The sequence below is a fragment of the Hyaena hyaena genome, unplaced genomic scaffold (genome assembly GCF_003009895.1).
Source record: "Hyaena hyaena isolate Hyena2069 unplaced genomic scaffold, ASM300989v1 scaffold_398, whole genome shotgun sequence".
NCBI lineage: Eukaryota > Metazoa > Chordata > Mammalia > Carnivora > Hyaenidae > Hyaena > Hyaena hyaena.
Window position 1 is genome coordinate 1,314,046 of NW_024081032.1, and position 13,303 is coordinate 1,327,348.

The 13,303-nt window shown below is 35.8% G+C and overlaps 1 protein-coding gene across 1 annotated transcript in view; it reads right to left on the reverse strand.

Annotated features, from left to right (window-relative positions):
- NBEA (neurobeachin) overlaps window positions 1-13,303 on the reverse strand; it is a 693,804-nt gene that overhangs the window by 508,329 nt on the left and 172,172 nt on the right. The window contains exon 18 of the mRNA XM_039251874.1: window positions 2,688-2,796. Coding sequence (XP_039107805.1) covers window positions 2,688-2,796 — 109 coding nt within the window. The remainder of the gene's footprint in view (window positions 1-2,687; window positions 2,797-13,303) is intronic.

Here is a 13,303-nt window from a genome sequence, read left to right on the forward strand (position 1 = left end):
GACACAGTGAAAAGATGGTTTCTAAACCATGAAGTGAGTCCTCACCAAACACCAAATCCACCAGTGCCTTGATAATGGACTTGCCAGCCTTCAAAACTGTAAGATACAAATTTCTTTTGTTTATAAGCCACCTGGTCTGTGGTATTCTGTTACAGCAGTCTGGGCAACTAAGACTACCACAAAGCCTAGAAAATATCTATTCTCTGGCCCTTTACCAGAAAATTTTGCCCTCCCCAACTAAGATGAACATCTTAGAATGAAAATATTTGCAGTATGTTGTTAAATGGAAAAAGGAGAATCCAAAGCTACGTGCAGGATGATATTTCAGGAGTTTTTTGTATGTGTGTCTGTATGTGTATGTGAGTTGAGAAAGAAAACTTTATATATAATTCAGCACTAATGGAGAAATTAAAAGTAAACTTTTTTGGTGTTTTTCTGTATTTTCCAAATTTCTATAATGAATGCATATTCATTCTGATATCAGATTAAAATGTACTTTTTAATAAAAACAACAGAGAGGAGAGACATTTCTCTATTGCAGCAGAAAATTTTATCTTTGCAGCAAAATTTTTACAGAAAGTTAAGATAAAACACTATTTTAGGACTTGTGGGTTATATGATCATTGTCACAACAACTCAATTCTGTCCTTATGGTATGAAATCGCTCACAGACTAAATGAATAAGTGTAACTATGTTCCAATAAAACTTTATAAATATGAAATTTGAATTTTATCAAATTACACACCACAAAATATTCTTCTTTTATTCTCATCATTTAAAAATGTAAAAAGTATCCTCTGCTTGTGGGCCATCCAAAGCTAGAACTGAGATATAGTATCTCTTAGATGAAACAAATGTAGTATTAGAGGAGTTTGAATTTGTTCCATATGAATTTAAAATAGTAGTTCAGTTCCATTCAGAATTTCAGCAACTGCCCTTCTCAAGGTCTCTCATTTCATTATTTTATTTTTGGGAAGAAATATGCAATGATGATATTTTATAATTTTATGACTACTGTTTTTCTGAGTTAAGCATATTACAAGTGTTTAATCTATTAGCATCGATGTATAATAGTGTCCTTGTATAACAGGTAAAATGCTTTGGCATCTAAATCTGTAACAAAATAATTCACACTCCATTGTATTTTAAAAGTGTGAGGGGCACCTGGGTGGCTCAGTCAGTTAAGCACCCAACTTTGGCTCAGGTCATGAGCTCACAGTTCGTGGGTTCGAGCCCCACATCGGGCTCTGTGCTGACAGCTAGCCCAGAGCCTGGAGACTGTTTCAACCTGTTTCTCTCTCTGACCCTCCCCTGCTCAAGCTGTGTGTGTGTGTGTATCTCTCCCTCTCTCTCAGAACAAAATAAAAACATTAAAAAATAAAAGTGTGAGATCTGAAGTCCACTTTTCTTATTCTGACATGATGGTTATGCACTGGTATCAAACAAACAGATTCAAAATACCTGTGAAATGTGAAACAGTATCAAGTTATTGCGTGCTGTGATCTGTAGTGCACAGAGCAGCACGCAAAGTGAGATGAGAACATGACAAACATTCTCTGTTGCACTTATTCAACTCTGCTGCTATGACACAAAAGCAACCACAAGCAGTATGTATAGGAATAAGCACAGGGGTGTGCCAACAAAAGTATTTATGGACACTGAAAATTAATTTTGTCTGCTTTTTATGTGTCATATTTTATTTTTCTTTTGCTTATTTTTAACCATTTTAAGATAGAAAAACAAGCCTTGGCTCCTAGCCACACAAAGACAGGTGTTAGTAGTTTGCTGATCTTCATACTAGAGAAAAGAAATAGGGCCAGCGAAGGCCAGCGGCAGGAAAGTAGAATTAAGGTTTTTAGGTTAACATAGGGATTATTATTCATATTTTACTGGTCCTTAAAAATAAAAACAGCTTTGTTTTTTTGTTTTGTTTTATTTAAAATTTTTTTAATGTTTATTTATTTATAAGATAGAGACAGAGTGTTAGCAAGGGAGGGGCAGAGAGAGAGAGGGAGACACAGAATCTGAAACAGGCTCCAGGCTCAGAGCTGTCAGCACAGAACCCGATATGGGGCTCGAACCCACGACCGCAAGATCATGACCTGAGCCAAAGTCAGACACTTAACCGACTGAGCCACTCAGGCACCCCAAGAAAATAGCTACTCTGGAAGGTAGTACATATATTTCACAGAAAATATGGAGCCTAAGCTATATGGCCATATGGTAGAAATGTTGAGAATTGAATCTGTGAATTGAAATGATGAAATCTACTGCTCCTCCAAGATATTGCTTTCACAAATAATTTTAACCTATAACTTATCTCACTATCAACTCTAGGTTAATGTTGGTAGTTGCAAAGGAGACAGAGATAGAAAGAATTAGTGAAGGGGGAGGGAGGGAGAAACCTAATATATAATACATAATAGGTGTGGTTTATGTGAGAAAAACTGCACAAAGTCAATTGGGAAACCCATACTAAAAGAAAAGACCTTGGACCAACATAAAAAGATTGGCAAATTAATGTACATGGGTATGTTTTAAAATAAAATTTTAAAATTTAAGAAGGTGTTCATTTCTTTAAACAATGATTTCTGGATGTTTGATTAATTGACCAACTACTGATCCCAATTACACAGAAGGCTTCCACTAAATACATTTAAGTAGTCATCACACATCTTTTTTTTACCTCATAAAGTGTGTTGTATGTGGTGACAGTCACAGTGTTTGTATGCAACATCAGCCTTTCTCCAAGAAGAGTGAAAAGACTATGAGTATGCATAATTTCCACTTTTCTCCTGGAGAAAAAGGGGGAAAGAAAACAAAATACTATGAAATACATCTGATTATCTAATCATATGACTTTGGTTTAGAAAGTATAATCTATTATCAGATATAGAATCATACAAGTAATTATTTTACTAAGTTCCATCTGCAGTAAAATAACATTTACAACACAGCTATCTTCTAAAGTTCCAAAAACACTATTTAAATTTCTCATATAAAATGTGAAACATACATATTATAAATATATAAACATTGACAGCTATTGTTTCCAAATTTTTAATTAACTATTTAGGAGTTATTTTTATCAAGTTTAAAACTAGTGGTTTCCCCTAACACAGAGACCACAGAATTTTTAAATCTTTTCTGTCTAAATTTAAAGTCTATAAGTGTTTATTTATTTAATTATTTTGAGATGGGGTGGGGAGATAGAGGCAGGGAGAGACAGAATCCGGAGCAGGCTCTTCACTGTTAGCACAGAGCTCGACGCAGGGCTCAAACTCACGAACCATGAGCAGACCTGAGTAGAAATCAAGAGTCGGATACTTAGCTCATTATTGCTTGTATTTGTGGTCTGCCATTGGATTTAAGCCAAACACACACACACACACACACACTCATTTTCATAGTCACTTGCTATTGGCTCATTTAACTGCCGCCCCCCCCCCCCCCCCCCCCCCCCCCGACCAAATCCATAAATAGAACAGAAGGCTGTACTCAAGGTTGCCTACAACACTTACTTCTACTCAGGGAATTGTGATAAGCCTCTCAATTGTGTCACTATCTTAGAATTCAAGATCTGGATCTTCTTGGCTCTTAATCCAAGGAGGTTCATTTCTTACCTTTGCTTTGCTATTGTTCCCTGTTCAGATCTGGCAACTATGATATTAACTGACTGGGTATTCACCAATTCTTATTCCTTTCTTCCTGAGTCCACAGCTATACTATCAACTTCTGCCTCCTTTACAGTCAGGTGTGACTACTTTCCTGAGTTTTAGGCAGTGGAATGTGAGCAGGATAGTCATGAACCATTTTCAGGCCTGGGCAATAGAAAAGCACTCATGCATGTCTTCCATGCTCTTTCCCCAAGACAGAAACACAGGAGCCACATGATGAAGACAGGGCGGACAAGATGGAAGCAGCAGCCCAGGTCTCTAAATCACAGCTTGTAAGAAAATCACCTGCTGTGAAAGACCCATTTGGATTTTCAATGGATGAGAAACTACTAGTTTGTTAAGCAACTAAAATTTTGTTTGCTGCAGTAGCCATTGTTACTTTAATTAATACAGATATCAAAGAATGAACCATTTATCTGGGTACCACTCACCTGGAAATCCTCTCTTCTAACATCAGCCTTCAAGCTCCACACTGTACAACAAAAGACATAGAGCAGCTGTTTCCCCTCACCTTATTCTCAGTTCAGGGAGGGAAACAGCAAAATAACCTAAACCCAAGAGCTCAGGCATACATTTGTCTTGTGGCTGTGTTTGCAAAACACTTAAACAAGATCGATAAAAGGCCAACTGATCATAAACAAACAAACAAACAAACAAAAAAAAGGACTAACGGATATTATGGGATTATAGGAAGGGAAGGCTTTAAGTCTCTTCCAATTCATGCTACACCCAAGGTAAGGAGAACTTAAACTTTCACTTGCTCCCTAATCAAGAAATAACAAATGCCAAAGTGTATTCCTTAATGTATCTCTCTGATACATAAAGCTGGGCAAAGGTATCCAAATTAGGCTATCTGGAATAGGCTAATTGGCTAATTAGGAATTTGCAATAATCTTACCTGCACCAGTATAACTTCAGCTACTAAAGAAATTCATGCCCTCCGGATTATCTTCTACAATATAAATGTCTACAGAGTGGCTATATTCTAGCCTTTTGTGAGGGACTTGAAAAATGCTCTGCATATACCAGAGAAGAGACGGGTCAGCTTCTTCCTGCAGTTTGCTTTAAAACAATGTGTACCAATAAATGTTGCTGCACATCAGTGAAGAGATAGCCAAAAATGCCATCCATTATCTCAGGCAGAGTGTGGGTGAGCTATGCTCCCAAAGGTCCCCACATGATTTTGTTTCCCACAGAATCCCTAATGAAAAGACCCAACTCAATGCATTCTGCTCAGAAAGGCTTCAATAGGGCATACACCAGAGAAACTAACATCTTGAACGTACTTAATTTTAAGACCTAAATAGACTTCAGGATTTATTTTTTAAATTTTTTTTAATGTTTTTATTTATTTGTGTGAGAGAGAGAGAGAGACAGCGTGAGCAAGGGAGGGTCAGAGAGAGAGGGAGATACAAAATCTTAAGCAGGCTCCAGGCTCTGAGCTAGCTGTCAGCACAGAGCCCGACGCGGGGCTCGAACCCACGAACTGTCAGATCATGACCTGGGCCGATGTCGGATGCCCAACCAATTGAGCCACCCAGGTGTCCCTAGACTTCAGGCTTTAGTGCCTATTTGCTTTACCCTTTGAATTTTATAGGATTTCTCTCCATTTAGGTTAAGAATGTAACCTTTTTTAAAAAATGAGTAAACTTCTAATGTCATACAAATTATATTTATTAGATTACTAAACATTCCAATGAAAATATAACCAAATTTTCTTCACAAAATAAACAAGCCTTTTTTTTTGGATGGTCAATTAATACTTCTTGTAACAAACTCAGACAGTATGCTGAAATAAGACAAAAGTTAAAGACCCCATAATTTCCATAACTCAGAGAAAATCATCAGAGTATCAGTTTATGTTCTTCTAGATTAAGTACTATGCATGTAAATATAGATGATAAATATAGATATCAGTATGATGAAAATAACTCTATATAAGGTAATATAACTTTCTTCCCTTTAACCAAAAATATATCCTGTCTTGAATTTTCAATCCTTAAATGTAATAAGTATGTAGCATTTACATCCCTTCATGACTGCTGACATTTATGCCATTTCCAATTTTTTTCAACCATGAACAAAATGCCCTTTTAGGTAAATCTTTGGGTATATATCCATGACTATTTTACTTAGAATAAATTCTTCTAACTGAAATGATGGGGGTTAAAAGCTTTTATATTTAATTTTATGAGACTCTGTGCAATTTATTACCTCCAAATATGTACATTCATACTTCTACCATCAAAGTGTAAATGCATTGTATCAGCAGCTTCTCTCACCAACATAAACATAAAATTTACATTTGGTAAGTATATAATTTAGTAACTGTTTGAAAACTTTACAGTCATGCAATTATCATCAATTTCCAGTTCCAACAGTCTCATCGCCCCAAAAAGTGCCTTGTAGTCAGTTCCCACTCCCATCACTAGCCCAACATAATCACTAATCTGCATTTTGAACATTTCAAATGAATGAAAACATACATGCTCTTCTGCATGAAGCCTCTTTCATTTAGCATCATGATTTTTAGGATTAATTAATGTCATAGTATGCATCAGTACTTTGTTTTCTTTTAATTGTGCACTAGTATTCCACTGTATGGACATGATACTCTATCCATTCACCAATTAAGTGAACTCTGGAGTATTTTCAGTTTTGAACTATTATGGATAATGGTATTAAGAATAGCTATGCACAAGTCCAGTTGTGGACATATGCTGTCATGTCTCCTGAGTATATACCCAAGCATGGAAATGCCAAGGTATGTGGTAGGTGTTACATTTTTCAAAAAATTAAAAAACTCTTCTGGAACATGGCTGGAGCATTTTACACTCCCATCAGCAATGCATGAGAATTCAGTAAGTTGTTTTGTTATATGCTCTGGTTATATGTTGTATGTTGGATTAATTCAAATCAAACTATTTTCTATTTTGCTTTGAGATTTCTTTCACCTAGGGGTTCTCAGTTTTGAGCAATTTACCAAAGCTTTTCTGCTGATGATTACTTATTTAATTTTGTTGTGGTCAAAGAAAACACACTGTTTGATCTCAATTCCTTTCAATTTATTGAAACTTGTTTTATGTTTTATAGCCCAGCCCATAATACATTCTACAATTAAAACAATTTGTTGACTATTCTATGAATGTCAATATACTGTTTAATATGATCTTGAATAGGGCTGATAAAAACAGGCTTACATTAACTTTTAGCTATTGAAGGGGAATGCTTCTAATAGTTTACTACTAAATAGGACTATGGTGACTTTCAAGTAGGTATGTCTTATCAGGTTAAAGAAATCATTTTCTATTCCTGGCTTCCTAGGATTTTGTTGATTAATGGATACTGAATTTTACGAAAATTGTTTGTATCCATTCATGTAATTACATAGCTATTCCTTAATGTGTTAATAAGGAGATCATATTAAAGGATATTCTGATGTTACACTATCCTTACATTCAGCATACAATTGAAAACCTAAGGGAAAAAGTCAAAACATCTTTCTTTTTTAATATAAATATTTATGACTATAAGCTACCTCTAATATCACTTAGGCCAAGTCTCAGAAGTGTAAATACAAAACATTTTCAATATTTTATTGTAAGCATTTTATAATGTATACAATAATTTCTTGTTATGAGTTATTTAAAATATGTACATTTCCACTGTCTTAGTTTTATTTTTATCAGTGATTTCTTCCTTAACTGAGTTGTGGGTGAGAAGTCACCTTTATGAGAATTTATTTAAAATTTTGGACAATTTTGTGATTTCAATTGACAAGTTTTACATTTTAGTGTATGCTTGAAAATAATAAATATATCAATCAAGGCAACAGACTTTCTGTTCAATTTTATACTTTTTTTGTGACAGCTCTTTTAAAAAGATAATATCAAAATCTCTAAACAACTTTGAATTTTCTTTTTGGATGTTTGTTTGTCTTTGAGAAAGACTGGAACAGTGCACGAGCTGTAGAGCGGGAGAGAGAGAGAGAGAGAGAGACCAAGAGAGAGAGAGACAGACAGACAGAATTTGAAGCAGACTCCAGGCTCTGAGCTATCAGCACAGAGACCAATGCAGGACTCAAACTCACAGATTGTGAGATAATGATCTGAGCCGAAGTCAGACGCTTAACAGACAGAGCCACCTAGGCCCCCTTCTAAATCACTTTGATTTCTGTTTTCAAATTTAGTCAGTTTTGCCTTCCGTGCCTCCTCTATACTGTTAACATATATATGGATTTGAAACTGTTTTATCTTCATGGTGAATTGTACCTTTTCCTTATTCTTCAGCCTCATTAACTTTTAGTGTTAAAGCTTATGTTAGTTTACTTAAATACTGATCTACTTGTTTTTACCATTTATCTTTAAAAATAATACTTTTACCTTGTTAAAAAATAATATAAAAAGATCATGAAAGGTTTCACAGCCAACTCCTACCCCTCCATCATCCACAGTCCCCACTCCCAACATACAGGTAAACATTTTTCCTGGTTTCCTATTTCCTTATCAGCTTATCCACCACACATTCTTTTAAATATATATTTCAGGGTAGTTTTAGTTATACAGAAAAATTGATCAAAGCTGATTGTTCTTATATATCCCCTGGCCTCATGTATGCCACATATTCATGGCTTCCCCAACCACTAACATTCCCCCACATTTGTTATAACTGCCTATCAGCTTTTTTCAATCACCAAGTTTTATCAAGATATGATAACACACAACACTAAATTAGTTTAAGCTGTACAACATAATGACTCGATATAGGCATATACAGTAAAGGAATTACCACAATAAAGTGAATTAACATCCATCCTGATGTTAACATCCATTTTCCTGATGATTAGTGATTCATGACGTTGAGCACCTTTTCATGTACTATTGGCCATGTGTATGTCTTCTTTGGAAAAATGTCTCTTCAGATCTTCTGCCCACTTTTTAAGTCAGATTGTTTATTTTTGTGTGATTTGCATGAATTATTTAATTATTTTTTGTTAACCAACCCCTTTAAGATACATAATTGAAAATATTTTCTTCCATTCTATAGGCTGCCTTTTCATTTTATTGATAGTTTGCTTTGCAGAACCTTTTTAATTTGATGTAGTCTCAACTGGTTAGTTTTGCTTTTGTTGCTTTTGTTTTAGGTTTTCAAATCCAAAAACTCATTGCCAAGATCAATGTCTAGGAGCTTACTGCCTAGATTCTCTTCTAGGACTGTTGTAGTTTCAATATTACATTCAAGTCTTTAATCCACTTTGAATGGACTTTTGTGTGTAATGTAAAATAGAGGAGTCCAATCTGATTTTTTTGCATGTGGCTGTCCAGTTCTTCAAATAGCACTTACTGAAGACATTGTCCTTTCCCCATTGTATATTCTTGCTCCTTTGTCATAATTAATTGACCACATATATGTGGGCTTATTTCTGGATTCTGTCCCATTAATCTGACTCTGTTTTTATGCCAATACCATACTGTTTGATTACTACAGCTTTGTAACGACTCTCTTCCCCTTTTCTCATTTGTGTTCTCTCTTAAATTTCACATTTGAATGAAATCCTATGGTATTTGTCTTTCTCTCACTTATTTTGCTTAGCATAATACTTTCTAGCTCCCTCCATATCATTGCAAATGGCAAGATTTCATTCCTTTTTATGGCCAAGTAATATTCCTGTGAGTGTGTGTGTGTGTGTGCGTGAGTGCTCGCATGTGCACGCCCATACCACATTGTCCTCATCCATTCATCAGTTGATGGATACATGGGCCCTTCTCTGTGAAGCTAGCCTCTGTCTCAGTGTGGCAGGCCTCTCCCCCAGAAGACCAGCACTAACCCCTGCCCATACCACATCTCCTGACCAGTAGGTTCTGCAGGGCCTCAGTTCTGGTGGAGGTGGTGTCAGGTCTCATTTTACAAGCAGACCAGAACACATCTAGTTAAAACTCACCAGATTCAGGCTAGGTACCAAGCAGTGCCCAAAGCAGGCAAGGAGAGCCTCTGCAGATGACTGGCCTGAAGGATAGAGCAGTCAAAACACAATAGCAGAACACACACAGCACACACCAGAAATACTCCCTGAAGCACCAGGCCCCGGGCACTACATAACCTCTTCTTCATAAGAGGGTATGCTTGTGTATTTGGGATCTTTTGTGGTTACATATAAATTTTAGGATTATTTATTGTATGTCTGTGAAAGATGCCATTAGAATTTTGATAGATATTGTACTGAGGGGTGCCCGGGTGGCTCCGTTGGTTAGCCAACTGACTTCAGCTCAAGTCATGATCTTCCAGTTTGTGGGTTTGACCCTCACATCAGGCTCTGTGCTGAGAGCTCAGAGATTTAGCCTGTTTCAGATTCTGTCTCCCTCTCTCCCTGCCCCTCCCCCACTATCTCTCTCTCTCTCTCAAAAATAAACAAACATTAAAAGATTAAAAATAATTTTTTTTGATAGGGATTGCACTGAATCCATAGATTGCTTTGGGTAGTACAGACATTTTAACAATATTAATTCATCCAATCTTTGTTCACAAAATACCTTTCTATTTCTTTATTAAATTTTTTCATCAATGTTTTAGTTTTCAGTTTGTAGATCTTTTATATCCTTGGTTAAATTCATTCCTGGGTATTCTCTTCTACTAAAACTTCCATTATTTTTCTGTATCTTAACGTCATTTCCTACTTGTAATCTTTGTCTCTTGATGCTACACTCTGGGTAATTTCATTTCTATCTTTCAGTTCACCAATTCTTTCTTAAGTTTTATCTAATCTGTTTAATATATCCATGGAGTTAATTTTAATTACTACCTTTTAATTTCTAGAAGCTATTTTGATTTTTTAAGCTGCATTGTTTGTTTTAATATTACCTTGTTTCTTAAGAATTATTTCTTACATTATGCTTGATTTTCATTTTTGGCATATGAGAATTTACCTACTTTTGAGTGTTAAGCTATACGTCTGAAAGGATTTCTGTTGTATTTTAGAGAAAATTCCTAAGTTTTTGGTAGTATAAAGTGTTTAAGGATATCGCTTTTCCCACTATTTTTCTCCTACAAGACTTCTTGTTCATTCACATGTTTAGTCTCTTATTTTCTCTATCTTTTTTCTCACTTTATATTTTTGGTCTGTGCTTTGGGAACTTCCAGCCCATTAATTTGCATGAACTGTAAAACAAATCATGAGCTAAAGAGGCAGAATATCATTTTTGGTTCTCTACTTCAATTTTAAATGCTCTTTTTAAAAATAAAATTCAAAGATTCCACCACAGCCCCGATCACTAGTTCTATTTCAATGAGTACATAGTTTGATGACTCTCTTATCTCGTGTCTCTGGCTACTAGCCTTTAATGAGTTACTATTTTTCTTTTTTACACAACTGAGGTCAGATCTCACTGCTGCGAATTTTACATGATGGGATTCCTGCAGCTGCTGTATGGCAGAAGACCATCTAAGTATACTGATTTGTTGTATAAAACTCAGCTTGCTGTTAAGTCCTGAAGCCAGCATTGCGGCACTCCAATATTCCTACATTCCCACAAACTCAAGGACAGGGAAGACCCATCATTTCAGGTACCTCTTGGCCTCCTGGTGGTCACTTACATAGAAACCAATGTTTACACTCCTCAGGACGGAGTGGGGGTGCATAGGAGAGAAAATTGGCAGAGATCTTGGAGAGAAAATCGACCTCTCAAAATTTGTTCTGGCCTTTTTTTTTTTTTTTTAAGGCTTCTAACATAATTCTTCAGCTGCTTCTCATTCCCATGGGACAGAAAAACCTTTCACCAGCTGTCTTATTTTCTCTGCTGCTACCCCAGGTATATATAGGAACCAATATTTGCCTGAAGAAAGCCAAATAGCTTCGATGTTGAAAATAGATGGGAAGGAAGCTTCTTTCCACCTCTCAGACTCCCAGAACCTACATCACTACTTTTTGTTAACAGACAATTGGTTCTCCCAGAAAAAATGGAATAATTTCAACTAGTTGACAAAGAAAGCATTAGGTTAAACAACTGCCAGTATATAACTGTCAGGCCTATAGTCAACACCACAGACAGTAAGTTGATTCATTTAGAGTGTGATTAACCTGGAGAAATTACCCAGAAGTTACAAGGTTTGAAGTTAAGACATCAGACAAAAATACTTGGTTGAGAATTTTAATTTCCACAATGGACATTCAATAACATAGGTTTTTTAAATTTTTATAAGCTAAAATTATCAGAGATGTATTATAGTCCAGCTGTTTAGGCATTTTGATCTATTTGAACCTTTTATTAGATTCTGTTCCGAGGATAAATATAATCAGACCACTTCTATGAAAGAACAGTTTGGCTTTCTATTCAAGCATACATCCAAGTTAAGTTTCTCAATTTTACATAGCTTTTTATTTTGGAGATTTTTAAGATTTACAGAAATGTTGAAAAGACAGTACAGAGAGTACCCATGTATTATTCACCCAGCTTCCCCATATGTTAATATCTTACCTAATCATGATACATATGTCAAATCTAAGAAATCAACATGATTATAAGATTGTTAACTAGGGGGCGCCTGGGTGGCTCAGTTGGTTAAGTGTCAGACTTCGGCTCAGGTCATGATCTCACAGCTTGTGGGTTCAAGCCCCGCGTCAGGCTCTGTGCTGACTGCCAGCTCAGAGCCTGGAGCCTGCTTCAGATTCTGTATCTCCTTCTCTCTCTGACCCTCCCCCGCTTACTCTGTCTCTCTGTCTCTCTCTCATTCTCAGAAATAAATAAAAACATTAAAAAAAAAGATTATTAACTAAACTACAGACTTTTATTAATATTTTACCAGTTTCCCCTAATGTCCTTTTTCTGTTCAGGATCGAATTCAGAATACCATCTTTCATTTAGTCATCATATCTCTTTAAACTCCTCTGCTCTGCAACAGTTTCCCATTCTTTGTTTTTCATGTCCTTTGACAGTTTTGTAGAGCATTGGTCAAGTATTTTGTAGAATATCCCTCAATTTGGGGATGTATGATGCTTTCTCTGGACTAGACTGGGGTTATTCTTATTTTTTTAGAAGAATACCACAGAGATGAAGTGCCTTTCTCATCACATCATATCAGGGAATACATGATATCAACATGGTATAGAACTGTTGATGTTAAACCTAATCAGAAGTGAAAATCATGCCAGGTTTCACTATCCTTTGGAAAAAAGCCAGCAAGTCCATCTCACACTCAAGGAGAGAGGATTTATTTGAGTTCCATCTTCAGGAGGAAGGAGTAGCTGTGTATATATTCTTTGGAACGTATTTCTCAATTTTAATGATGGATGTCAAACCCATCTCAAGTTCAGCTGACAATTAAAGTATATGGATTATCTCAACCTGTATCCCAGGCACTTGACAGAAATTATAAACTAGGCATTACAAGGACCATCGCACCAGACTTCAGTTTAGCTGCATCCAGGGACCCAACTCAGATTCACTGACAGACACAAATAAGACCCTGAGTTTGGGTGATATTTCAGTTCTTAACAGTTTTAAAGATGATTTTTTTAGGTTTTTAGGTATATAATCTAACGCATTACAAATACTAACTATGTGTTTTGTTTCAAATCTTGAACAATTAATAGTAATAATATAGTAGAAATACTTATCTTACCGTTGGTCTA